Source organism: Aulostomus chinensis, chromosome 2 (assembly GCF_037954235.1).
Source record: "Aulostomus chinensis isolate RoL2024-O1b breed Wild chromosome 2, RoL_Achi_v1.0, whole genome shotgun sequence".
NCBI lineage: Eukaryota > Metazoa > Chordata > Actinopteri > Syngnathiformes > Aulostomidae > Aulostomus > Aulostomus chinensis.
In genome coordinates, this window is record NC_141321.1 from 7,312,794 (window position 1) to 7,338,226 (window position 25,433).

The 25,433-nt window shown below is 43.7% G+C and overlaps 1 protein-coding gene across 2 annotated transcripts in view; it reads right to left on the reverse strand.

Annotated features, from left to right (window-relative positions):
- Window positions 1-21,713, reverse strand: part of pde8a (phosphodiesterase 8A) — a 53,317-nt gene extending 31,604 nt beyond the window's left edge. The window contains exons 1-2 of one of the 2 annotated variants that reach the window (XM_086225153.1): window positions 20,492-21,713; window positions 20,127-20,244 (exon numbers count right to left, since the gene is read on the reverse strand). Coding sequence is in view for 1 of the 2 variants with exons in the window: in XM_086225147.1 (XP_086081273.1) it covers window positions 20,127-20,279 (153 nt within the window). In the remaining variant the exon portion in view is untranslated. Of the gene's footprint in view, window positions 1-20,126 lie in introns of both variants that reach the window. The other variant, XM_086225147.1, reaches the window with a different exon arrangement.
- Between the last annotated feature and the right edge of the window lie 3,720 nt (window positions 21,714-25,433).

Here is a 25,433-nt window from a genome sequence, read left to right on the forward strand (position 1 = left end):
AGCTGCTACGTGTGAGCTAAATGCTAATGTTAGCACGCTTCGGCGGGTGAGACGTTAGCTCTCTCAGGTGAGGCTGATGCCGCACCAAGCTTTGCATGTTAAAAATGTGATCAGCTGCATTTTTCAAATGACAGGAAGGTCAAAATTTGTTCATTGCTAATTGTGTGTCGTCACCATTTCAGATTTAATATTGTGGTGCTGCAGAGACGTCCTGCACATCAGATTCTTCTGAGGTTAGAAAAGTTCTGTGTTTGGCACAGATCCCCACAACAATCACACCATAATCCCTTTAATGAGAGTTTCTATTTAATGACAATGATGGATCTAGGAACTTCCATGTTTGCATTTCAAATCACGCCACAATTGAAATATCAGACGACATCATTGCACTTAGAAATTTCTCAGAATCACGCAGCCCAACAGCGATGGCTCATCTTCGCCAATCTCCCATTCAATTCTTCCACTGTTGTTTCCAAAATTTTTTTAAGCCTGGGACCAAGCCAACCAACAAGCAGATGAAACATGACAAAATAGTTGATTCTGCACAAAAAGATACCAGGAAAGCAGAGAAAAGAGCACAGCTACAAGACATCCTTACACTCAGTTCAGGAACTAGTCTAGTTACTATTGCAAATGACGGTTCCGATCCAACATTGTTTAAAATAACTACATTCTGATCATTATTGTTGTTGCCAGCTGATCTGTAACTGACGTCAATGAATATAGAAATTAAAATATTCCATGTTTCTCATCACAAAGGGAAATTATGCCACGATAAAACAGTCCTTTTAAATAATCGCAAGTACTTGTAAAACGCAAAATGGCCGACAACAACGAGTTCACCAAATATTCCCATGGAGACTGCAAGCTCAACCAATCAGAGAGACCACTGATACCATTAAGAATTGTGGGTAGTGAAGTCAATATCAGTGAGATGGCTTATAGAAGCTGTTTTTCTTCGGTTCTAACATTCCAGCGGATGATTGAACATTACTGGTGTTTGAAACTTGATGCAAATCCAAAGAGTTGTTAGATTTCTTTGCCTGCAAACAGCCGTGGACGGACCTGCGTTCATAGCGTGACAGTGAATCCCCTGATTTATTAAAATTAAATCCCAAAACGACTGAAGGTATAGTTCCCTGCAGATCGGTCCAGTTTTCCATGTCGTGTGTGAGTGTTTAGCCCACATCAGAGCTGCTCGGTGGAACTTCATTGAGGACCGTCTGCAGCATCCTGCTACTCTTATTCAATACACTTAATGTATTTACATAGCGGAGTTGCCTCTAACCCTATATCCTGCTCCCTGTGTATCCGGCCCTATGGATCTCCTCCTCCTCTCCTCTCCTTTCCTCCAGCCCACCAGCTTTTCTGTCTCACACTCATGGACAGACATACACGCTGCACCATACACACTGGGAGAGTGGCTTTCCACTAAAGTGAAAAACAGGAAATTGGATGACATTGTTCAGTGCGCCGACGTCAGCAGTGAGAGATAGAAAGAGTAAACAGCTTCCTCCAACCCAGAGCTGGGACCAGGATGCTGGGAATCTTGGGATGCCTGTTCTGCTTGTGCTTCTTAGGGAAAAAAACAACAACAAAAAAACGGTCACGGCTGTCCTGGTTACTAACAATCTCAAGATTCCTGAACACGCCCTCTCTCTCCCTCCCACTCCGATACCGCAAAGTGTCACTTTGCCCCGCCTCTTAAACTTTTCCCCATGTGGTTAAGTAGAATATTACATGCAGAGCTAAAAATACAACAGTGACAGGAGATCTGTTATTCTTCCTCTTATAAAAGTGTTGATGTTGATTTCTCAGTTGTGTATCCGCCTCCGTCTAAAGGTGTGAATCAAATGGCGATGAATCAATGTTCTTCATTAGGTCCGATTAAGGGGAGCTGCCCCAGCCACAAATGTGAGATGCACACTATGTACCAGACAGATAGAGGGACAGACAGATGTGCAAACTCCCTCACGCAGAGCTAAGTGATGGGCTAAATGGCACCGTGTGACACATCCACCTCACCCCACGCTGAGCCACTCAGATAGTACTACTAGCAGCCCATGCTGTGCGTGTTACCTCAAAGAGAATAATTCCCTTTCATGTGTGGCCATTTACATTAGGACCCACAGATCTGCACAGAAGCCATCGACAACAATGTGGTTTCGCACCAGTTTCACCTGGACTCAGTCACTCTCCTCTATCCAGTTACACACAAGTCTCATTTTGCTTCATTTTCACATTCATAAAATTAATAAATGATACATGAAGTGTCAAATAAGAACAACATATACCTTTATAGTATATACCAAAAGAAAATTATATATATACCTGTGTTTCTGACAGAGGACATAATAGAGGTGTGTGCTAGCATGCTCGTCCTCACCATTATTCAACCAGCCCTCCCCACACGCCAGTGACACCACAAAACCATCATCATCAAATCCCTCAAGGTACATAAAAGATATCAAAGTTGCAACAACTCAACACAGGGAGTAAACATTTCAGCACGCTACAAGCTCTCACCAGCACACAACATGTTAACATGTCAAGTAAAGGATGAGAGTGGAACACTAGACTCTCTGATGGAGTTTGAAATATTCGGAGCCCAGTATTCAGGGTGTAAAAATAAATCTGGACAGTACACTGAAATTCTAAATAAATAAGAAAGTAGCTCAGATGATGTGCTCCTGAGACCTCACTAACTGCATACAATACAAAACGTAAAGCCTAAAAAGTGTCAAATTGGAGCAGGCCGCCTTTCGGCTGAATCATCACAGGCACAGCTATTAAATAACCGCATCGATCCCCGCCACACACGCTGCTGGATGTTCAGAGTGTCTTTTTAGTTGGGTTATAATAAATGTCCATTTGGAGCCAGGACTTGCATTAATTTGACCTGCCAATGTGATTAATCAAACAAAAGAAAACTAGGGCAGAGGCGTCGTTATCGCCTCAGCGGCACGTACAGTACATCTGGTTATCCTAATAAATATCTCCTCTGTCTCTCATGAGCTTCTGCTTCCTCATGCCTTCGATTCACCAGATTGCCATCAGGACAGGTCGAGTCAAAATAAGTCCAGTCTCCCACCCAAATAAATAATTCGGCATCAGTCTAAGGCGATGTTGTGACGGCAGTTAATCCATTGAGAGAACTGCAGCAGTGTGTGCTCTGGCTCCTTCCACACGTCCCATCCACAGTGACCAAGCCACAGTCAGCCAAGCAGAAGACTTTAGTTGAGTCATTGGCATGGCTGAGGGAAACTAGGCCACAGTGGATCAGTTAGTCCTGAACATCCTCACTTTCTCTGGATTTCTGTCTCTCCCTCCCTCTCTCTCACTCTGCCTGAGCACACTAAAGAGGAAACCTTTTCATGTCCTGCAAGCTAAAGAGCATCCTCTTAAAGATGCATTCTGTTATATTCAACTGGATGTTTTATTCACCTCCTGGTGTTCAGCTGTCATGAGATTAAGAGCCTGATTCCTCCATCTACCAACAAATGTCTCAATTGAACAGTTCACAGTGTGAAAATGGGGCTGAATATTATCAGCACTATCATATCGCAATTATTGTGACGGATGCTGCAATTGAATTTTAACTCAATCGTTCAGGGGGAATTATAATTTTCGCATTACATTTTCAAACCGAAAATCCAGCAACTATGAAGATGTGACGTTTGCTGGGGTCTGCACCAAGGACTTTGTTCTCCAGCACCAGGAGACGTGCCGGGTCCCTGTGGCACCGCCATGCTTCATCTGTAACTGTTTAGGGAAACATTTGACCTTCATCAAAACTTCCATTTCCTGTGATTTGGATGTTGCACTTGGCCATATTAAGATAATATTTTGATTCATTGCTCATCCTGTGTTTAGAACAGCTTTAAAAGATCCTTAAAAACATGCTTTAAAGTAAGTTTTGACAACTCGTCAAACACCCAAAAAGAACGTTGTACAGACGCATATTGATACCAACCCAGAGGAGGAAAACTGATCAGTAACTAACAGGTTAAGGCTGTTGTAACAAGATTTCCAGGTAAATATGACGTACAAACTTATTGTTTCAACAAACTATTCATCTTTATCTCACATAAAACGTGTGCTCTAAAATGATCATTTATATCGTTATAACATGAAAATCATCTTGTTATTAGGATTCTAATATTATGATGATTATGGCCTGATGCTGATCCTTTTTTTCCTTTCTCCGGCGCTCCCAGTTTATAAGAGCTTTACTTTAAGACTCGCGGCAAATAAATAATATTTGCAAAAAAAAAATCAAACAAACAAACAAAAAAGAACAAACCTTCTCCAACGTGATCTTGGGAAGATCCCACAGCGGGACCAACTGTGAAGCACTGGCCTCATAACAGATCATTAAATTAATTTACGGCTGTTTTTATCCAAAAGACAAATAATGTGTTCCGTTAGGGGGAACAGCGAAGGGAACGTAGACAGGAGGGAACTCTACTACGTGGGTGTGATGATTCAATGGCATCATGAAGCCCCGTGTGCATGAACATGTGTGTTTCAGGGGTCACGTCACGTGTCTGATCTCTCTCCCGCTACACAGCCACCAAGGTTCCATTGACAGTTCCCCGCTATCTGTTTGCCAGGCTGTTACATGATTTTATATCACATCATGGACAAGCGCCATCTGTCATGTCATGTTAGTACAGACAGACGTGATGTAATCTGGTATAAACCTATCATCCCATGGCAATGCTGCCTCCAATTGGAAAAATAAAAGATAAAAAAAAGCCCCTATGCCGAGTTTCCTCCCTAATCCTCGTGTTGTCCTGTCTTTTCACTCTTTGACATGCATGAATAATCTCTACCTCTTTGTTACACTTCCAAAGGAGAAGCCGAGGTTGTAGTGTCAACTGAACAGCCCAACAGCTGTGGACTGGCAATTTAAAGAATTATGTCACTGATGGAAAGATGGAAAATAAAACTTGATGCAAATCATTTTGAAAACAGCGACTAGGGGCAGAAAATCTACAACAACCAGAATGCACTGGGCCTGCTGCCATCCAAGGCCACTCCCAGGCTGCTGTGACACTGCTGTCTGTGACAAACAACTGTCTCTTGCACTTGGGATGACTGTTGCCCTGCTGGCGCTGCTGTGGATGTGGTGGAGGTTTGACTTTGCAGAGATGGGGAGCTGATTTGACAAAAAACAAGTAAAATGCATCACCTGGTGGACTTCAGGCAACATGGAAGCGAAGTTAAATATCATTAATTTGCCCACAGGTAGAACTGAAGCTGTATGAAATGTTTACACAGAAGTACTCCCTGTAAATGTACTGCAGTGTTCACCTCTTCCATGTGATTCCCTCCCAGATACAGCACCTTCAAACCAGTCATGCTAAACAATACAGGCACATGCACTTTCATTGTTGTTGGACTATGCCTCGACCTTTATTCTGTCTGCACTGACATCCCTCTCACCTCGCCGGATAGTGCGGAAACTCAAGCATACGGGAATGTACACCCAGAGGGAAGACACCGGGTTGCTGGAATTCAGTCCCAAACGACCTTGAATGACACTTGCGGTTTAAAAATACAGAGTTTGCAGAAAATGGATTGGTTACTTTATCCTTGTTGACCTGTCCCTGTTTCTCACTCGTGCTCCTCACCTTGCAAGCATTGCCTCAGATATCACTAAAGCATGTGTAAACAGCTGGTCCACGACAGCTCAACATAGACGGAATAAAAGGGAGGAAAAGGAGTATGGATATGCTCACTGCTAACCACAGCAAAGCAACACTAGTACAGGACTATCTGGCCTCCAAGGAAGCAACACGTGCTCCCTGAATGACTGAATATTGTACATGACATCAGAGTACACGCAGCCCTGCCTCAGCTCGTGATGCTGCCTATAGGCCCGCCTGCATACCCATAATGGCGCCAGTGTATATGTGATCTCTGTGTCACTGTGCCAAGGAGAGTAACTGAGGCCTGGTGGCGGAGCAGCTCCTACCGAGAGGCTGTGTGACGAGGGTAAGGCCGTGTGCTCAGAGCCCTCACATGCTGGCCTAGAGGGATATGAGAGGCAGAGATGAAGCCAGAGAGAGAGAGAACTCATTAAACATGGACACAGTGCTGCTCACTGCTGCGTCACTGCATACAAGCACGCTGCCAAACTGGGATGACCGAGCTGAGGGCGGGGACTTTTCAGATTTCGATTCAAAAAGACAGAAGAGGTTTTAGTGAGATCACATCGCCATACGTCAATTCATGTTTTGCATCTCCTGCGATTTTTCAAAATCGCAGGAGATGCAAAACCTCCTCCATCTTGTGTTCGCTTGCATTGTGGTGACTCCAAACAGACACCTCAGTATGAGCCTGACCAATTGGAACATCTTAGATTGAGACTCCAGTGGCAACGTGTAGCTGAGTACAACAGCAGGGGGGTGACGTCATGTCCTGAGACTGGTAATTAATTTAAAAATCATACCACGAGCTAAATATATAGTGCTTTACTGTTACCTCAGCCAGGAAGGTTCCACTTCTCAGTCTGTTTCGCTGGATTATGCAAAAACAAGGAGCCAGATTTTCATTCAACTTGTTGGAAGGACGTGTCATGGGACAGAGGAACCTGCTACATTTGCTACAATTGCATTCAATGACTATACCAGTGACTGGCCAGCACCAGACAAGCACTGATAGCAGAGCAGCTGAGTTTTCTCGTGGCACCATTGCTGCAGCAGAGGAGAGCTGAAGTTTCCCAGTTGCTTTCTAGTTGTTTCAATCAGTGGAAACGTTGTTGGTGTTTAGTTGTGGTTGAGCTCGCCGGTGTGGACTTCATTAAACCATCACATTTCTGAAGAATTCCTGCTTCCAGTGATATTTGAATAATAAAAAGCACGACCCATCACAGCATGTCGCTCCAGGGCACCTCATTCTGCTGCAACGCTTCCTTTCAAGAGTTCATTTTCAACTGTTTCATGTCAGTCAGTCCAGACTCCCTTTACAAAATCAGTGATTTTACTGAAGCAGCGACTGCAAGCAGTCCGCTCACACCAGCCTCTGAGCAGTTCGGCTTCCACGAAGTGCGTGTGAGTTCTACTTTGCAAATAGAAGCCGCTGCTCTGCTGTAGCTTCTCTCCACCTGTCAGCGAGACAAGTGATGTAAATTGGGAACCAGCACTCAGACTTAAGATAGCGCTGGTGCTCGCTCACTAAAGTCTGAGTGATATCCAGCAATAAGAGAGAGAGAAATGTTTGCACCAGTACTTTTTACTGATGCTGATTCCTTAACGGTACTTTATGACGCTGGTAAAATCCTTTTTAAGAAAATGAAAATTACACTACATATTACATTGCAAATGTGCTGGTTTAAGTTTAAGCCCCTTGACATTTTCATAAATGTTGTTTTAACAACATAACATGAAAATATGAACCGATTCACAAAAACTTTGGTTCAACTTGTCAGTTTCAGTTCTTCAGTTTTATGTTTCAGCACACCGGCATTTCTCCACCCAAAGCAGTTTTACAACCTGGTACTGAATAAACAGGCACCTTTCAGTACCTCATAGTATTGTAGTGATTTGGTCCGTGATATTAAAGTATTGCTAGCACCTCTGAGATGAAGTGCAGGCCCAGCAGCTGCCCCCCCCCCGTGGAGGTCAGTGCTACTGGGCAGCGTGGCTTTCACCTCCAGTATGTAATGCAGTTCTCTCTTTTACAGTGGTAATCTCACACTAACATGACCAGGGTTATTTTTTCATAAAAAAATAAGAAATGTCAGAACACAGCTCATGAAGAGTGCAGTGATCTCCAGGTGCTAAACTGATGGTTAGCCTCTTTAAAAGACCAATCCTTCTGTACCGCCTGACACTGTGTGTATTGTTAAATACATGAGTCAGAAGGCAGAATGACAAGAAGCTGGATGCTTTCTCCAATGTTCACCTTCAAGATATTTCTGTCCTTATCCAGATTACCCTGAAATCCCCATAAGACCTGGACAATCCTAAGCCATGCAGGACTCTGGAGCAGCCCCTTACTAAAACCTCCTCCTCTCTCAACCCCAGCAGCCTTCATCAACACAACTGTCCCGGTGGTCCAGCATTTAGGTTTTGCTTCACCCTCATTCTCACCTTGTCCCCTCTTATACAGGCACCCAGATTTTGCTGGATATAAATGCAAAAATCCAGCTTTCTCTCTGATTGGTCCATCTGCTTGCATTAGCTATAAATCCTAAAACTGTTCCAACACTCTCTGCTGACAAGTGTCAGCTGCGCTGTGAAGCACAGGCAGCTGTTGGTCAGGTATGTTCAGTCCACATTCTCCCTCCTCTCAGTGGGTGCCAGGTAAGGTCAAAGGCCAATCAAGCAAAAGGACAAGCTAAAGAAGCTTTTGGAGTCTAATTGGGGCACTGCTTGGTCCAGAGACACTGAAGTTTAACGTAATCTTACCAGGAACCTTTCCATTGCAGCCAGCCCCTCCTCCATCCAGCATGACAACAAGAAAACAGTACAAGCTACAAGCTAAAAGCTACGAAAGGAGCTTGTGTGGCCTAAAGAAGAGATCATTAGGCTGCAGGAACGTTGATCATGTTGCAGAGCAATGCCCAGTTGTCCAATCTTAATTACCTCAGTGGCCTTGCAGCCGAAAGAATTAGAAGCCTTAGAATTAGCAATACGCCCACAGCAGCCACGACATCGCTGCTCTATCTCCGAGTACGTGGCTCCACCTCTTCACAACACTGCTAAATATTAGAGGAGGTTCTTGGGAGCTCTTTGAGGGCATTAGATAATCACTGCCCCCCCAATTCACCTGCTAAAACAGGAGCACTGATGTCACTGCTGCGTGAGGGATCAGGGAGTGACACGAGCTGGAACACCAGGCTGGTTCTTGGCACATAAACTATTTGACTTACACATAGTGGGAGACACACACACACACACACACACACACACACACACACACACTGAATGAGGAATGAGGAGGAAGTGTGTAAACACTTTCATAAATTTCATTTGGAAACATCTTTCTGCTTAAAATCCACCTTCGATTTTATAGAATTTGGATATCAAGCTCAATAACTGCTATGAACATTGAACGTCCCTGAAACCCTGCACTGCATGCTAGGTTGAAACAACTTCAGCTGATCTATTCTGTAGTTTTTGTGCATTTTAGGTGAAAAACAAGGAAGAACACGGCAAACCTTTAAACTAAATGCCACACAAGAGAAGGTTGATGTGAAAAGATAGTTTGTGAGGACACATGCTTTTCTGGGATTATTTTCAAGCAGAGGCCTCAAGTCTCCCTGTGGGTCTTCAGTGATCACCATTAAGAAGAGAATGATGTGATGTGTTATGAAAACATGACATGAAACAATGGAATATGATAGAAAGCCAGCTCGTTTGAGTCTTGGTGTTTATTGGGATGGAATATTCAACGCTGATAAGGCTGTAATGACTGAAAACGCCTCTACCTGATCAGCAAAACAGGAAAATATATTTTTGAATATATTTACATGACAAAAAGGAAGAATCCATCAAGCTACAATCTGACACGTGCACCCAATGTAATCACAAGTTCTTCTGACAGACTTAAAGGAATGTTTAAACTATTGATTCACTACAATTAGAAACTGCCATGTGTTTCACAGCTTCTCGTGTGCAGGTCAGTTATTTGTAATAAGGCATGTGATCTCATAGTTTCCATTCAACATTTCCTTCCCTGGTACGGCTGCCAACACATGATGTCGACGTTATGCCACAATAAAGATGGTATTTTGTGATGCGGTAAAGTTTGAATCAATTCAGGACAAGAAACAAAATGTTTCTGTGGGAAGGAAACATCTTTTTTTTTTAAGATACGTAAAAAAGTTTTATAAAGCTTCAGGTCAACGAACAGCCCAGGTCTCACCGCAGTTCGTACAATCAGCCCATGTATAAGTTCACCTGTTGATTCAAGCACCTGACACAAGTTTCACATCTATTTTATGTGACATTCATCATGAGTGTCTGTGTTATACATTTCAAAACGGTGTCGACCACCAGTCCTGAGTCAAAGGGATCACATGGGAGAAGACGAGTCCGCATGACAGCACAGCTGAGAGCTGGACCCTGCAGGCAGGCACTGGTTCCTGTCCTGTTCACTTTGCATTTAAAACACTACCTTGCACAACTGCCACATCAGCTGCAACGCTTTTCAAATCGGCACGCCTGTACATAACCAGAACCTGAAGCTAGTGCCCCGTTTACGGCACCGTGTTGCACAACTGTAACTGAGGCCATCATGTTTTTTCAGGTTTTTTGCACCTAAAACTAACCAGACCTTCATGAATTCATTCATAAAACAAAAGTTTACTTCAGTGAACATCATCTGAAGAAGCTGATGTCTGTGAAAATGGCACATTTAATTTTTCAGAGCTACAAAACCCTACCAACCACTGTCCCTGGAGGTACATTGATTTCTCAAGTCCACCACGACAGAAAATGTTTGATTTGAAAGTTGCGTTGGGTGTCGCTGAAAAATTGGGAAATTTGTATCCCTATACACACAAATCATTACATTTAATTTTGCAACTATTAAACGAACTGCATGATAACACATGATCTGCACACACCTACAAATCTTTTCAGGCTGACACACATTTCCTACGTGCTCATATCAATGACGGAAAAATAATGAAGTTCTGCAATGCTTAGGGTCAGGTTCCCCTTAAGCAAAGATGGTGGTTTTGTAACAAATATGTACTTTTGTTAAGGTCAAGGGGATGACAGTCTTGGCTAAGTTGCAACCGGGAAGTGAACAGCGGCCTCCTGCCTCAATTCCGGTATTTAATCTGCACATTAAGAATTCAGTATTTTCAGGGCATCATCTAAGATGACCGGACCAAACAGAGCAGACATGGTTACTTTAAGCTCCTGCACCTTCATCAAGGTCAGTATGTCTAAAACTAAATCCTCTCAGAGCAAAGTTCATTTCCCTAATTTGACAAAATGTATACAATAACAGAGGGGAGATGACCAGACTGTGTTTGGCTATGATACAAATTTAAATTTAAATGAAGTATCTTGATAAACAATTATGTCCATGAAACTGCAAAAAACAAAACAACAAAAAGTACTTGTTCCCTTCCCACTACAAACTGTGGGGGTTAAGCGAAGTTGAGGGGCAGTATGTTGAAAGCAAACGGAAGGAGACACTCCAGAATATTTTGCACCATAGTTGTGTTCATTACAACAAGGAAGGAGCCAAGAGTTGCTGGATTACTGCAGTGCTGAGCTGGTGAATGAGTGACTTTCCTGTCAGCCAATAAGCTTCAGGCCTGCTCACTTAAATCCAGCCGTGCTCTTCTCTGCTCAGTGCTTCCTCATTGAAGCGAAAATTAAGTCAAGACCTCGTCAGCTTTTGGGGACCAAATTTGCTACAGATATACTGTCAAAATTTGCAGTGAAATGCAATTAATAATTAAACACAAAATATGTAGAGCTCCTTTAATCTTAGTATCTCTCAACTTGGTGTGCGGCACACAACTTTCTGGCTTTTGTTTATCCTGGCTGCAAAGACAGTTGATAAAAACGGCACTGCAGTAACTAGATTCCGTGCAGTGTGTTGTTCCTGCTTACGGCAAGGCAAGGCAAGGCAAGGCAATTTTATTTGTATAGCCCGTTTTCACAAACAGTTTGTCTCAAAGGGCTTCACATGGCATCATAACAACATCCTCTGCCCTTAGACCCTCACATCGACTGAGGAAAAACTCCATAGAAAACCCTACGGTTGCCACATACGGTTCTCCTGAAGGCCAGATCACGACCACACTGACAGACACTGGTGCGATGTGAGAGAGATGACTCTCAGATGACCTTGATGGTGTTCACACGCTAAGCCTTCCACAACACCCCAAAGTGAGGGGATAAGGCCTCCAACAGACTGTTAGATTTTAGCCATCTTATAAGTTTTGTCAAAGCCACATTGCCACATCTACCAAGATCTAGAAACCTGGGTGATACATCAGTCTATCAACCACCTCCTGAACAGCAGGCTGCCATGCAAGTCAATCAGACATCAGCAGCATTTCCTGCTGCATTCCTACTGGTGTGTTAGTCGACGCGGGCCGTAGCCGCAATCACACAGTGAGAAGGTGATCCTCGATTTCTGACACCGTCAGACTTTGTCCCAGGTTATCCTCAGTTGACTGTGACACTGCCGTCCTTGAACCTCTCCAAGTGGAACCTAGGACCACCCTTGGGAGCCTCGACCAAACACACCTTTCGTGACCTTTTGTCTGACACAGCACCAAAAATCACACAGCGCACATCTGGTGAAAGACCTTGAGAGATGTTCGTATAGAGTGTACATACAAGAAATCCCTGTAGAGTATGCATGATGATTCATTCACAGAAAAAAATCTTTAAAATGGTTGAAACAGTAAAGAGCCGAGGAGGTACCAACTGTTCAAATAGAATCAAATGATCTTTTACAGACTGCCAGAGTTTAAAGAAGCAAATACACTGAGACAACTGGAAACCTGGAACAGAAATACAGAATGTACACAAAATGTGGAATAATAATCAGCGCTTTTTTTTTGGACCCGCTGGGTCTCCATTTAGACTCTATAGAGAAGATCAATACCAGTAAATCTGGGCAGTGAATATATGAAGCTACAGACAGGAAACAGTTAGCTTAGCTTTTTGATAAGAATAATGTTGGTACTGCTGAGTATCAATCAATCAATCGGTGCCCCACTTAGGGCTTTGCACAAAGATGCTAACAGGAAGAAATGGCTAACAAGGTTTCGATCAAAAAGTAAAAAAAAAAAATCCCAGGTATGTGCATCTGTAACGCTCACGAATCCAAATTTTAGTGAAATTACAATGGTTGTGCAAAGGCAGCTTCAACGAGACTCAGGAGGTCATCCAGCCAGGATGCACCTTTCTACCCTAGCAGCACTAAAAGAGCTTTAAGATGTCGCCTCCTTCACCCAGTCACGCACACTGATGTGGAGGCTTCCACGCAAGCTGCTACCCTTCGCATCAGGAACAATTCAAGGTTCGGTGTTGCTCAAGAACACTTGGACAGTCATTCATGGAAGTGAGGATCGAACCAACGACCCCTCATGTGGAGGAGGGCCACTCTACCTCTGAGCATTTTCGCCCGACAACCTAACCAAACCCCGAATTCTCTACATTTCTCACTTTTGCACGAAGCTCCATCGATGCTGTTAAGTGTTCCAAAAATACTTAATGAGTTCAAGCCTGTTTCAAGAAATGTGCTACAAAATAAATTTTAATTGAGTTGACCTTCAGTCCTTTTCCATGGTTGTTTGTATGCTTACTTCCCAAACTTTAAAGTACATAATATTTCAGGAAATTACACTTTTGAGTCAGAAGGTCTTCAAAATACTCATCCGTTTTCTGCACATATTAGAGCTCCTCACTTTGATTGCATTTAGGGGAGATGAGAGCTGCCATGAAAAAGTTGCATCAAAAAGTTATTCAGAACTTACAGACGTAGAAAAAGAAAAGTCCTGTACAGAGTACACAGCTTGCAGATAGAACTAACCCAATTAAGTTAAGTGGTTTTCATCAAAAAAGATATGTTAGATCAAAACTTGGTCCATTTTAATCAATAAATTCAGTTCTGTGAGCTTAGACTATATGGGACTGTTCACTTTTTCATGAGTTTATCTCCCACCGTGTTTTGTAAAAACATAGTGTCTTTTTTTAGAAAGAACAAATCTCCTTGGCATGGTGTGAACTCTGTATGCCCCATATGTTCTTTGGGTTCTTTGGCATATGCCTCAGTTTCATGACTGCCTGTCAAGAAGCTCTCAGGAACTAAAGCGTGTTAGTGATTGTTGCAAGACACTCCAGCAGATGACAAATGAGAATGAAATTTTCAGAAGAACTTCACCTGAAAGCGTTTGATGCAGGACAGATTTTATATGAACATTACTCCTCCTGGTAGACTACAGTCCAGTGCATGAATAGTTCTGCTTTGCATCATGGAGGAACAAGCCCCCACACAGCATCTGCCACCACCAGATACAAGAAGAGGAGGACATCAGCAGACCCAACCAGTGGCTGGAGAAGGCTGGGCGGTAGACAGCACAGAGGCTCGACCAGTGGCAGCAATTAGAGCTGGCACTTAGGATCAGATCAATAGAGGCCAGGGTCTGGACCACCAGACAGGACCCCAGAAGCAGGCTGGGCAAAGGTGCCCCTGAGACAGCTAAGATATGGGGCAGTATCTCAGCTGAGATGTTCAGAAGTTGTACTTAGTCCGGTGGAGTCACTCTCCCAGTTTGGTCATCACAGCACTGGGGGCTGTGACCCCAGTGACATCACTTACTCCCCAAATCTTCCCAAGAACACACACATACACACTTACGCACACAGTTTTAAAAAAATGCTGAATCATGCAAAGCTACACTAACTGACATAAAAAATACAGAGCAGGAAATTGGCCTGATGTGTCCAATTTAAATGGAACAAAGAGCACAGCTAGATCGTTAAAAAACTTGTTATTGAAGATTTCCTAATCTCATGAAGCTATCACATGCCGACCTTGTGATACAAAATTCTTAACGTGGAGGTGAGCAGAACAAGTGTTGAAAGTGGTCTTATTTGTTAAGAGTGTTTGATAGCGGTGGGAGGTTCTGTTTCCAAAGTACTCAAATCCTCATAAGAGAGCAAACTGAAGAGATCCCCTATATCCACACATCAGACGATGGAGGGATTATTAGTGTTGCCCTCGTGTTGTTTCAACGCAGGATCGCTATTAATACTGACAGCAGTTGACTTGCCGCCATGACATCCCACAGTGCAACTAATCAATGCTCATGAATAGATTTCTTCATAAAATGTATGAATACGGCCTGCTGATGTGCTGCCGCCTTAACAAACATCTCGTCTTAAGAAGCTCGAGAGTCCAGAGCGTCAATCAGTGGATGATGGGTGCTCCATAGGCCCCGTCTCACTTCCTGTCAATTCATTCAGCTCATGTGTCAATGGAGATAAATGACACAGCAAAAACTACCCCTCACTCCCTCTGTAGACACGCCGATCAGGAAGGGAGGACGTTGTCAAACTGCCACTGACGTTATGTTTAAATAAAACACAATGAGCACTTAAAGTCACACTTAAGGAAAAACTCCCTTTGATGCGCAAACGCAATTAACTTGCTGCCTCCGAATTTCATTCTGCTCCAAGACATTTTATGGCCAGCTAAACAAACACTTGGGTAACTTTTTTACGGTGAAAAATATTCTTTACCTCATTCATAATCATAAAAGCCATCAAGTTACAGTTTTGACTTGCAACTAAAATGAAGTGTAGTGTTTGTCATTTTCTGATTACCTGCTTTAGCCACAATGCTTTTCAAGGCCTCTTTCAACTGGGCTTCTTCGGTGGCCTGGTGCGAAGTGTCTGATTAAGTTTGTTGTTCGGGACATTTTTGCAACTTTGTCTTTACAGCTTGTTTGATTCAGAAGTTGTGTAATTTGTAACACGCGAATTTCCTCCCTACACAGGGGAAAACTTTCCCGCTAATGATGCTAGGTGTGAAGCTACAAGCAGCATGCTACTCCTGCTTAGCTACACGTAGATATCCAGGGGCGTTTCTAGCCAATCGGGGGGCCCATGCAAAAAAAACAAAAACCTGAGGGTGTGTGTGTCCAATCTGACCTCCCACTGAACCCAAACTACTGGCATGGGCGCGCCCGCTTTGGTTTGTTGGAAACTCCATTACATGGCCTATCAATGAATCTAAGGGTGCTCTGGTGCCATTGCGGTGGACTCATAACCAGCAGTCCTTGGGGGCCCTCTTCAGCTCAGGCCATAGGTAAATTGCCTGGTTTTCAAACTCCTTTGTGACGCTCTTGAAATATCCGACAGAGATTGCAAACTGGTCAGTTACAGTTACTAGCCTTTTGATCAGGGCCTTATAGAACTTAGATATAATATTGTCGGTTTCATTCCGACTCCCACAGCCTGTCTAACCCCTAATGGAGGCCTCTCAAAACACGCAAACACAACATTTACATCATGTTGTTTTAAATATCAGACTGGAGCTAGCAGCCGACCAGCTTAGCTTTGTATAATCAAGGCCTTTCAGAACCTTGCTAGACTAAGACAGGCTAACCAGCAGCCAGGTGGAGCGTACAGTCAGCGGATGACTGAAGAGTGGAAGCATCAAAATATTGAATTGTTCCTATAAAAGTGCTGGAAATGGTGCCAAATTTTTCTCCAGTGGGAAACAAACCACCAAGCATGACGGAGTTGTAGGGGTTAGTGCCATGCTCTGGGCTATAAAGGGCCATTGTACCTTTACACATGCCATGCTTGATGGCCACAGATAAGCACAGTCCATCACTTGATCCAATCAGCAGCTGTACACACAAAGACAACAGCAGGGCCATTTAAGTGGACTGAACGTTAGCATTTCTGAGGGTGCACAAGAGGAGACTGCTCCCATTGTGCATTAAATCATTAGATTGCAGCAATAAAAACAAGCTTCCAATTAAATGGAGACGAATGCATTAACTGTAGACGTTCAGAGTGTAACACCTAAGAGCAGGAGCTGTTGTAGCTCAAGAACAGCAAAAGGGGAAGAGCTAAAACTTTGATAAACTAATGAAAGTAAAAGCAAGCCAATATCATTCTCCCTCCTCTCAGCAAGCAGAAACAGCACAGTGGATTAATTCATCACCATGCTAAGCCTTTGCCCTCCTCTGGAATAAATTACCCGATGACTCTTAACTTAGAATACACACACACACACACACAAAACTGACCAGAGAGTGCGTGCGCGCACACACACACACACACACACCATGGAGTGGAGCTGGCTGGATCAGAGGTGTGTCAAATCTTACCACACATTCTTTTAAGGGTAAGATGTTTGGTTCAGGAACTTTTTAAGTTGTGAGCTGCACTCTAGCAATGATTCAGTGATCCTCAACCGGAGCTACAAAAAAAAAAAAAAAAAAAAAAAAAACCCAAAAAAACAAAAACAGCTTTCTGGAGATGGGAGGGTTTCATCATGGGGGGGTATGGGTGAGTGATTTCACCACTTCTGCAGGTATAAGCAAAATAATATTACTCTCCAGATACTTAGAAGCTTTGTGCAGCTTATTGCCCCTTTCCAGTGTTAGTCCGAGGTAAACCTCTTGCTGTTCAGGGGGAGATGTACTTGATTTCTTCCAGTGGGGGGGCAACCAGACTGGAAACGTCAAGGCCAGATAAATGGTGTTGTGTTTGGCTGAAGTCTTCCTCTGCCTGTTTGGCCCTATATGCACAGAAAAAAAAAGCCCAGCTATCACAGGACCTTGTGCTTGAGCCTTATCATCCCTGGAGTAGCCCAGATGGTAACATACCCTTGACAAAGACTCACATCACACTCCCAAACCTCTACTGAATGTTTCTCACAATGTATACCCCCCCCCCCCCAAGGTAGTGTAGTGTAGCTCCGATCAGCTGCATGTAGATTTAGACGATTATTATGACCCTTCCAGAGGCAAATGTAGGCGCTCTCCTCACACTCCCAAACCCAAGGCAGCGCTCTGACGTGCCCACAGACAATCAGACACCCCAACAATTAAAGATGCTACCATGCACCTCGTTCTAGCGCAGCAACCGGGCCTGCAGGGCTCCAGCTAGTCCACAGCTCCGTTTGTGTTGCGGATTTTGGGATTGATTTCAGTTTGTTTAGTATATTAGGGAGCAGGGCAAAAAATGAGAGAAAATAGAGACACTCACTGGGTGGTGATGAATAAATACATAACAAATAAATGTAATCGTTATTGCACTTTTCTGTCACTTACAGTACGGTCACCATCGCTCTAGTGTCCATTATCTTCTCTGCACTTTCTCAGCAAGTTCAGAGCCAACAGACCGTCTGTGTGTGAGTGTCTGTGAGTGTGTGTGCTTTACACACAGGGTAATACATTTTTTGTGGAACCTGAGCGCTGGTTCACATGTAAAAACAGTATCATTGGATGCAAAACCCAAACCTGGGGGAAAAAAAAAAAATCATCTTTCTATACAAAAGCCGAGATTCAATGTGCACATGAACTGCAATTTTTTGGTTTCACAGAGAGACAAAGGTTATGGTAGACATGGTGCACCAGTTCGGTTCATACAGGCTCAGCAGCACCGATTCTCATGGTATTTATTCATTTCAGCTCAGCCGGGTTTTTTTTTGTTTGTTTGTTTATTTTGCTGGGTTTGTCTTTCTTCCTTTTTTCTCTTTAATAAACTAAACAAACTGCATTCAATACACAATAAAAAACAAACCCTTGGATTGGTGAACCGTTGCTCCCAAAGTACCCAATGGTTTCGTTTTGCACCTCGAGTGAGGAATAAACATTTTCCTTTGATTACCTTGAATAATTAATTTACACGTTGAAATCTAGAGGTTTAAAAGTCAGGAAACAACTTCTGCAGGTCAATATGATGTCTTCAAATGATTATTTACGTCTGCCCAGAGTCTCAGCTCTGTGAGGCTGGAACTGAAGAATGTGGTTGGCGTCACCCCGGAACGACTAATAAAATTTACATCCTGCTGATCACTTGATGGACCGATGAAGTTCTACTCTCTACACCTGCTGCTGTCATTCAGACTTCTCAGAAAACCTCAAACATATTCTGAAATCGGTGCATGAAACTAGCTCTTTTTACAATGACAGTGTGTCTGAAAGGGCTAATTAAATCCTAGTATCTCACACACACACACACACACACACACACACACACACACACACACACACACACACCTCCAGTAACCATCAGTGATATCTACTGTATATGCAGAGAAAAAGAGCAACAAAAAGCAGCAGGTACAGCTGCTACTGGTGCGACTGGTTTACAGTGATATTGGAGTTCTGACCATTCTTCCGGGTGCAGTTAGCGCCAGCTAGTAAGCACAACAGAGATGACACCTTACAGATCCCGTATTAACCATTTCCAGCTGAAGGATATTTGTGGACCATTAGTCTAACTCAATCAGGGGACTAATTCAATCCAAGGCACAGTGGGCGTCTTGACGTGGGGGCATCTGTCATGCTGACTTCTCACTGCATCCTGCGGTGACATTTAGCCACAAAATTCAGCTTGACAGAAGCTCTCAAATAGCCTGCGGTTTATCAGGCGAAACACACACACACACACACACACACACACACGCGCGCGCGCGCTAACCATACACAAGAAAATTCACAAAATCCCACTTTTGTTTTCTTCCTGGAATGTTTGCAGATGTACATGCATACGTGAGTGTGAGCTCTTGGCTGTTATCAGGATGGCATTAATATTCATCTGATCTTCCCACAGAGTGCCAGCAAACATGGAAACCAGAACCTTCTTACTTTGTGGCTAAAGTTCAGTCTTTTCCCCCCAGAAAGCCATTTGCCTGCTGAGCTCTTACACAACACATTAAATAATAGCGAAATTGATCGACATCATCACCATCACCATCATTCTGAGCCCCCGCCTGCACATTTCATCATACCACTCTTAGTGTGATTATTTGTGGTCCAATAAACAAACGAGTCTGTGTTGGGTTTTTTTTTGTGATGATATAACACACTGACAGCAATGTTTCTGCCAATATCTCACCCTACCATTTCTCACTTCTGTTTTTAGCCTGATTTTTGTCAGTATAAAATCTGTCAGCTGACACAGAAAGTTTAGGCCTTCGAAGACCCCTGAGGAGAAGCTGTCCTGCTGGAAACTGGTGGAAAGGTGAACCAGAGGCCAAAGCTTTGAGCGGCAGAGAACCACGTCTGAAACCAGATATCACCAACACCCACATTATGCATATTGTGTATATATACGAGTATATGCAGTATGAGGCATCTGGAAGCTGTCCTCGCCTGCTTTATCTTAGCTAAGCTAGCAAAGAGAACAATACCTTTGGTTAGCCTGTGACCCCGTGACCTTCCACTGAGAATGTGTGTGTGTGTGTGATTAAACAAAGCAGCTGTTCAGATTTTAAAGGACTTAACAGTGAAATAAAATAAAAGGCCTCTTTCGTGATAAAGTGTGTCGCGACCTCTTATTTCAGTTGCCCTGGTTATTGTTGCTATAATAACTTTTCGGGTGATGGGTGTATCACTTCCTACACAATCATTGTTAAAATGCATGTGTGATGAATGTGGGTTCCCTCACCTTGCAGCTCGGGGGTTTTAGGGGCAGTCCCGAGACAGGATTTCCTTGATGCTGAGTGGTGTTAGTCTGCTGGGGTGAGTGGGAATCCTCGGACTCTTTTCCACTGTGGTAGACCACCCTATCAGAGATATGAATACTTGAAGCACAGCCCATGCTTCAACCCACTTCAGCCTTTTTCTTTTTGCGCAAGTGCTTTACTCTGAGGGCCACCAGAGTGTCATCCGCTCTCTCTTTTTGTGTCAAAGGTCCACTGGTTCTTCTAGGCTTTCATTTAAATAGATAAATATGTCATCTAGCCCACAACAAAGCCAGTACTGGAAATGCTCTAAAGCAAGGCATGAATAATATATATATCTGTCCCCCACCTCCCCCTGACTAGGAAGCTGGTTTCCTTGCTGTGTCGTTCATGAAGTTGAATGGAGATCTTGAATCAAAGCCCTCCTGTAAAACTTCTTCTTCTCAGATCCCCATGGACGCTTTATCCCTCGTTCCTGCTCCTCTTCTCGCCTTCTTCGTACCACATCATGTTCTCATTTTTGCTGAACTTCAATTTATCAAGTAGGCCTAAACAAACAAAACAAAAAAAACAAACAAAAAAATCCCCCACATGCTTATTCATACACACACGCCATGCAGTCCCTCTGCCAGCTCTCATGCAACAGTTTTATCCATTTTTTGAGTCCAATCTTTCATGTGTAGTCGTCCTTCCCCACCCCGGAGCCATCAACAGCGATGCTTGTCCTCCTCTCTTTAAGCAGCGACTTGAGCTCCAGACGCGGCCAGTAACGCGGTTCTCACAGCACTTTGCTCCGGTCCCGAGCAGTTCATCATCAACAGGCGGCAATATTCACACCGCAGAGTGTCTCTGTCGCCAAACATCTCCGGTCAAACGCACAACTCTCCATTTGTGAGCCTCAAAATTCAGCAGTTTCGCAGGGGGAGTCTCGGTTGAGGGCTCGCTGTCATCCGCTACCAGCTCGGAGATGATCCGCCTGATACCAGAGGTTCGAACCGGCTGCAGCGTTACCGAGATTCTCTCATTCTTGAGGAGGAAAGGAAAAAGAAAAAGCAAGGAAAAAAAAAGATGCGAGGTGGTCAAATTGTAAAATGTGGAGGTACCACCTCTGGAGAATGCAATCGCCGTGAGAGAGAGAGAGAGAGAGAGAGAGAGAGAGAGAGAGAGAGAGAGAGAGAGAGAGAGAGAGAGAGAGAGAGGAAAAAGCAGCTCCGCGTACACAAGTTTCGGATCTGGAATCTGGGACGCAGGATTATCAACGACAGCCGAGATAAGGCAGCATCGAGCTACATAATGCTGGTTTTATGTTTGTCTTTTCCCTGCCTTGCCTGGCGTTTGCCCTTCCATTTCTTCAGCGCTGCTTGACAGCGGCACATCCAATAAAAGCACCCGCAAGGATTGACCTACAGCCTTTACTGACGTTAATGCAAATGAGCTCCGCGCAGCTAATCGGCGTCGCGCTCGGCGTCGCTGGGTGGTCCTCCGCTTTCCGTGGGAACTTTGAAAGCCGCTTTAAGAGCCGAGGGAGACCCGGAGCTGGCTGCAGGTAGGAGCACCTCTGCCTCCACCGCCCCGCTGGAGGGGAAGTTGGTTCAGGTGAGCGTTTTTCAGGGTTCCATGGGGGGGGGGGGGGGGGGGGGTGACGAGGATTTAAAGAGGCAGGCGCATGTTTTTGAGCACCATTTTGATTGAAGCTATAAATAAATAAATAAATAAATAAAAATAAGGAAGAACTGGCAGGTTCAAATGAATCATGTAAGACGTGAGCTTGAGTATGGCCCGCCAGACGTAGAGGTTAACAAATGAATACACAATCATCTAATAATACAAAGTTATGAAACAAAATATGCGAATCATTTTGTGATTAATTACATTTAAACATGAATGTCATCTAAAATTGCTTCATTAATACCTGCATATTTTACAAATCAAGCTCATGAAGCCAATCAAAATCTCTCGGTTAATTTTGATTGGCTTCAGTTCATCTCTACGTTGTACCCAGCAACACAATTTGTAGTTGATATTCGTGAATTGTCTGCTTGCGTGTGGATTTCATGTGTAAGCAGACGTTTTTCGACAATGCGAAGAGAATATCAAGATAATTTTCCTCAACAGCTTGCAAAAGTCCTGGAAATTCATTTGGTAAAAACATTTTTGAGTCAAAGTCCACATAATCCTTATCAAATATTAGTTGATTACAAGAAAGAAACAAAGTAAACTAAAACACAACATTCACGCATGTGTAGTGGAGTCAGCGATATATTTGCCTTTAGTGAACATTTCCAGAGAAAAAAACACTGAAGTAAAGAGCAACTCATGTGAAATTATGTGTTGTTGCAAATCCTGACTTGAGAACAGTTTTTATAATCATACAAGCCTTCAAACATTGCTTGTACATTTACAGAAGGAAAGGGTTTCTATCGCTGTTGGGGTACAATATGAATCCTGAGGCTATTGGCTTTTCACTGGAACTTTAATTTATGAGTCAAATTCTTCATGTCCATCTGGAGCCGCCGTGATTTGTACTCTTTCTCATTTGATGTCAATATTAAGTGCTACTTTTTGGACCACGACTAAAAGGCCGGTGCCAGAGGACCTCAGGGTCCGCGAAGGTTGATATGATAAAAGCAGTTCAGATAAATAATGTGGGCCAAGCACACACATGTTCTGTTTCAGATCAGTTTTGCTGCCAGTGATGCACTTTAATCATGCAGTGTGTCTCACGCCTTGGTTCTGTCTTCAGCCTCCAGCTCTCACCTGGATGTTGGAGACTAATGGGTAGATGGTCATGACCAGTATGGAGCATGCACACGTTTACGAGGATGGACTTGAAAAATGGCCCTGAACTTTTCTATCCAAACCGACCCACAGCTATTGCCCCTTCCATAACACACTCTCACACACACACACTCTCTCTCTCTCTCTCTCTCTCTCTCTCACACACACACACACACACTACTGTAACATTAATACAACAACAAGATCAAGTCAAAGGTTGGTCAGCAGCAGCCTCCACCGTGAGCGAGACATGACTGGTTCAGGTCCAAGTTCAGGTCCAGGTCTAGGTTCAGGTTCAGGTTCAGGTCCAGGTCCAGGTTCAGGTTCGGGTTCAGGTCCAGGCTCAGGTTCAGGCAGCTTTTATCTCAATAGTCTCAATAATGTATTTCAATAGAAGAAACTAGTCAGATATTGGATTTGCCAGTTTCATCAATTGTCCTTGAAATTCCCAAAACCTACTGGTTGGTGAGTCATATTCACCATATGTTTCATGTCGTCCCTGAATGTTGCATCACTCTGCCTCGAGGCCAACGGTGTCTCTACACCTGTGCTTGACTTTGTGAGCTCCTAATATCCCGCCGGACACTCAGCTAGCATCAGTATCACTGGGCGTCAGCTGCAGTGTAGAGAGTCTGGCACGTGTGGGAGGAAGTGGATGCTGAACCATGAAACTGGTGATACACAGCGTTTATTTGTCTCTTTGCTTATCGAGCTGTGGTAATTTGTATTTATATACTATATTTTATTGTAAGCCAGTTTTGTCGGGACTCTCCTGGGCAGTGAGTGGATGTGTGTCCCCCACCACTGACAAGGAGCAGGTGAGGCTCGACGAAATTCATTCCTGAGACAATGGTGGCTGTGCACAGAACAGCTAGGAAAAGGCAAACGCGGCCCTAGTGAGCTTGCTCCAGAGGTAGAGGGAGCCTGGGTTTGGCTTTCGCCCAATGTTGAGTGCTGAAGGAGAGGCTGGGGGTGAAGAGTGATGAGGAGTTGGCCTGCTTTCTGGTAGGTGACAAACATCAGTTTCCTCTTGCTAAATGCTGTTAGCATGTCCCTAGTCAGTTAGTAGCTAGGCCTACTCTAGCTTGTGCTAACCTGCTTTTGTTTGTCCTAGCCAGCGTTAAGCGTGCCGCTGGCTAGGACTCGATGAGTAGCATGCGGACGCTTCTGGTGCCGTTGGGTCCAGGAGGAGGAGCCCTGTTTGGATGAATGAATGTTGTGTTTAGCAGCCGCAGGGAACCATGTTACAGACTTTTCCTTTAACGCTAGAGAATTCAGCAAACTTATTAACGATGAGGTACCAGGAGTACCACTGTACCAAATTATCCAGTCATGAAGATGTCAAATCAAGCCAGTTGACACATCCCCTGCATCATCCTGTTACCATGACGACCAGGTCCACTTATTTGGTTATTTGTGAAGTCTCAGCAAGATCACTTAGGTGCCGTGTGTGTGAAGGTGCAGTCTGATCAGTTATTGAGGAGCGATCTGAACATCATCCCTAAAGGAGAGAAAAGCAGTGTTTGACCTTGGTTGAAGTGAATTCTGATAAGTTTAAGTTGATCAACAAAATGTAAAATCTGTGCATGCGGCACTCCTGCTCTCTTGGAAGTAAACAAGTTATTTGACTATTTGTCATCTCGTTATCATGACACAACAGAGCTCGTTGTATCATGGTAAGCAGATAAATTTATGTAGCTTAAACAAGTTTCATGTTATGATAATGGGTTGATTTATCACCAGAAACGGAACTCATTATGTCGGGATAATGCGATAATATGCCATCATATTGGATTAATATCATGAGATAACAACATAAACTACGTTCTGGACAAATTTCAATCAGGTTTCCGACCTCACCACAGCACTGAAACGGCCCTGATTAAGGGGTTAAACGACATAAGACTGAATACAGACTGGCTGTGTATCTATCTTGCTTTTATTAGATCTTAGTGCTGCGTTTGACACTGTTGATCATGGAATCCTGCTGCACAGGTTAGAAAACTGGGTTGGACTCTCAGGAACGGTCCTCAAGTGGTTCAGATCTTACTTAGAAGACAGGATGTATCTTGTTACAATCGGCATCTATGAATCTGAAGAACTGGCGATGACGAGTGGCGTCCCCCAGGGGTCCATATTAGGCCCCCCTCTGTTCAATTTGTACATGTTGCCTTTGATTCAGATTATAAAGCAGTTCAATATTGACTACCACAGCTATGCTGACGACACACAGCTTTATGTATCTGTGTCGCCAGGGGAATTAAGTTCAGCTGAGTCACTGTATAAGTGTTTGGAGCAAATAAAAAATTGGATGAGCCACAATTTCCTTCAACTTAACCAGGATAAAACAGAGATTATTCTTTTTGGAAATAAAGAAAAAAGAACCACCATCGCAGGGTATCTTGAGACACAGGCTCTGAATTCAACAAACCAAGTCCGTAACCTTGGTGTTGTAGTAGACTCAGATCTGACCTTTGACAGCCACATCAAAGCAGTCACCAAAACTGCTTTTT